Below are 3,371 nucleotides of genomic sequence, written 5' to 3'. Positions count from 1 at the left end.
CACGTCACCACCGCTAAGCTAAAGGTGGCTAATGTTAGGCTATAATGGAACTACAGCAAGGTCACATGACTTCACGTCACCACNGTATAGTGAATATTCTAGTTTTTGTAATGTGAACATTGAAGAAACAGGGTTAGTGTTAAATAGGGATGCTCCGATCGTCAATTTTGGGGCCGATCGTCGGAATCAGTATCGGCTGATACCGATCGCCGACCGACGATCGGCCCCAAAATTGACGATCGGAGCATCCCTATTTAACACTAACCCTGTTTCTTCAATGTTCACATTACAAAAACTAGAATATTCACTATACTTTGATAGGGAAGGGCAGTTACGAAAACTGATATAAAAATAGTTACTAAACTTACAATGACAACATTTTATAAGCCTGTGCATTACTAATGTTTTTCTTTCATTGATTTCAAGACACAAATACCATAACATTGATAATACCACAATCGCAGCGATGTTAGCACCCTTTATAGTGCATTGTATATTTGTGATAACTACCACACGTGTTTATTGAATACAAATCAAATCCCAATTACCTTGTCAAAACCCTTCTCCTCCAGTCTTTTGCCAAGGACCTCTCCAATGCCTGCCAGAGCGTTCACAGGCTTCTCGCCCATGGGCTCGGCCACAAAGTCTTTATGTTTCTGGGATGTCGACGACATAGCTGTTTCGTAGACGGTCAAAGATCACCAACTAATGAACTGTAACACAAACAAGATAATATAAATTAAAAGGCAGTCAAATTCATGTAATAGATTTTTTTTTTCATTATTTGTGTGCAGGTATTTCTGAAACAACCATGAGGAATTGACTGTAGCGTTAGACTTCTGACTGCGTTTTGGTTTAGGTAGTTTGTGGTCAACACCAACTGTGAAGCTTTGTAACCAGTTACTGTGTTTATTTTTAGTTTCAAATAAGTCTCCAAGACATTTGATATGTTTCCCAGTGAGAGTCTGCCAGATCTGTTGTAACACTAGCTTATTATTTTCTGTCTTGTCCATACTGGGCAGCGTTCCTAAACTAATAGGAGAATGGGCTATTATAGTGATTGTGCACACCCAATAAGCATTCCTGGTTTGAATCCATTCACACAAGTGAATAGGGTGTGTTGAAACTAATACAGTGCGTTAGGTTTCGATTTCAGAGTATCATGTTAAATGTTACATGCTACATTACAATGTGTAGTGATTCTAAGCTTGGGTTCAATACAAAACAAATGTATATCCCCCCTTCAATCAATTCAGAATTGTCAGATTTAAAATGTAAGTTGTAAACAGCATATGATTAACACCAACCAACATATGTTATTGGTATCAAAGGGCCTCTTGTTATGACTGATTAACCTTAACCACTCCCTGCTGCATGTCCTTATTTATCATACTTTTAGCCTACTTATATTTAAACAATTCCACACACTGCATTGGATATTCATGCAGGAGTTTACCATACTGTGTATATAAAGCTGTTTACGCTTTGATACAGCAACTGGCTAGCTACAATACGGTACACTTCCACCATTGAATTGCGCGGGTAACACATCTTAGTGCTAATAGCTTTAGCACAACGAGCTAATGCTCAGTAGATAAACATCGTTTATTGCATTACGAGTGGCCACTGCCTAATTCAAGGTGGTCTTAAAACAGTACGTGGCCCTGAAGAGACCCTCGCCATATATGAAGATAGCGCAGTGAAGCTACAGTTTCTCAGCATGTAGGCGCCTTCATGATAACTTAACGCTATAGTAGCTTCAGAGGTAGCTAGCCAATAACTATGCACGTTAAAGTAATGCTCGTTATCTTCTGACACTACTTTTTTGGACACAGCATATTTTTAACTAATGAAAACTTCATTATGGATGAGTTTCGACTTACTCTTACTTCAGTGTCCTGTCCAGACTGATATGAGTGTAGTTCGGTGGAGAGCTGATACTTTCTGTTTCTGTGCAGGCACCGGCGACCAAGATGCAATGCGCCTGCTTCTTGCGTCCTTACGTCACTGTACATCAGCGTTTCCCCCCCCTGATTGTTGGCTAACAGGATAAACATGTCTGAGCCATGGATACAACATCCAGGCCTTAATCTCTGTTACTTTACAACTTCATAACAAGGCTGAATGTTTTACTATCTACAACACTTTACCTGTATAATTAAGAAAGATGTACTTTTGAATGTTAGATTTAGCATGGCGTCTTATTTTTTTACATCGTATGCATGTTTACTTTGATTCAAAATGTCATTAAGACACATTAGGGCATGCTGTCTTTTGCATTGGTCATCATTATTCGCTGACGGCTGTGTATAAAAAAATTATTAAAACATATAATAACTTAAACTATGAACAATACAGAAAACAGTGAAAGTTGCTTTACAGTTGACTTTTATTTTCTTACAGGTTATCAGGAGACAGAGGATAACACTAGTTCCTTTGGATTGATTAATCATTTCATAGTTGTGCGCGTTAAATGCCTTCCAGCTCTTTACATTAGCATCCAAGTTACTTTTGCATCCATTGTTGGGGGAAAGGAAGAGGCGTGAGCAGGGTAGAACTTGGTTTGGTTAGTGCAACTTTAACAGTAACTGAGTGTTTGCAGTTTGGTTTAATACTCTCTAAATATGCCTACAGTTCAGACAGAACATTAGAAGCCAAGCTGCAGGTCAGCCCAGTGCCGTCTGGCTCCACATTGATCTTCTTCACAACTCCATCTTCCACCACCATCGCATATCTGAAACACAGGGTCAAACACTTCATCTCTGCACCATGAGTCCAGTTGGATATGTTACACAGTGTTTCCCCTACCATTGTCTTGGCGGAGCCCCGCGCCCTACCTGAAATTCAAGGTGTTTTTCCGACACAACACCAGGAAGAGGGACCACTGCTAAATTGCCGAACGCCATTTTTTTATTATTATTTGTTTTAATTTGACCCCTGTGTGTGTGTTTGCCCCGTCTGACGTCTCGACAACAAGAGGAGGAAAGGAGGCGAGAACAGAGACTAACACTCACACACGTAAGATCACACACACACACACCCCCCCACCCTTCGGGGCGGGAAGTCTTTGTCTCGCCTCCCTCTTACGCTTATGCGCGTTCCGACACCTGTGACCTTTGTACGGTGTAACCTATTTATTTGTATCGCAAAATCAAATAAATTATTTTCTCGTGTACAAGTTACACTTTTCACTGGGCATCTATATAATGAAGTCAACGGTTAAACCACGATATATATTATATATATAATATATATATAATCATAATATATATATATATATATATCGATATCGGATATCGATAAACCACGAATATATATATATAATATATATATATATATATATATATATAAAAAAAAAAATTTATTATTTT

The 3,371-nt window shown here is 38.8% G+C and overlaps 1 protein-coding gene across 2 annotated transcripts in view; it reads right to left on the bottom strand.

The window, feature by feature from the left end:
- banf1 (barrier to autointegration nuclear assembly factor 1) overlaps nucleotides 1–1,985 on the bottom strand; it is a 4,684-nt gene extending 2,699 nt beyond the window's left edge. The window contains exons 1-2 of one of the 2 annotated variants that reach the window (XM_010785645.1): nucleotides 1,884–1,985; nucleotides 549–713 (exon numbers count right to left, since the gene is read on the bottom strand). In XM_010785645.1, the coding sequence (XP_010783947.1) occupies nucleotides 549–674 (126 nt within the window). In that variant the 5' untranslated portion in view covers nucleotides 675–713; nucleotides 1,884–1,985. The remainder of the gene's footprint in view (nucleotides 1–548; nucleotides 714–1,883) is intronic. The other variant, XM_010785644.1, reaches the window with a different exon arrangement.
- Nucleotides 1,986–3,371: the final 1,386 nt, after the last annotated feature.

Source organism: Notothenia coriiceps, unplaced genomic scaffold (genome assembly GCF_000735185.1).
Source record: "Notothenia coriiceps isolate Sejong01 unplaced genomic scaffold, NC01 NC01_scaffold00028133, whole genome shotgun sequence".
Lineage (NCBI taxonomy): Eukaryota > Metazoa > Chordata > Actinopteri > Perciformes > Nototheniidae > Notothenia > Notothenia coriiceps.
Note: the sequence above shows the minus strand (reverse complement) of the source record. Positions and strands in the feature narration are given on the sequence as shown.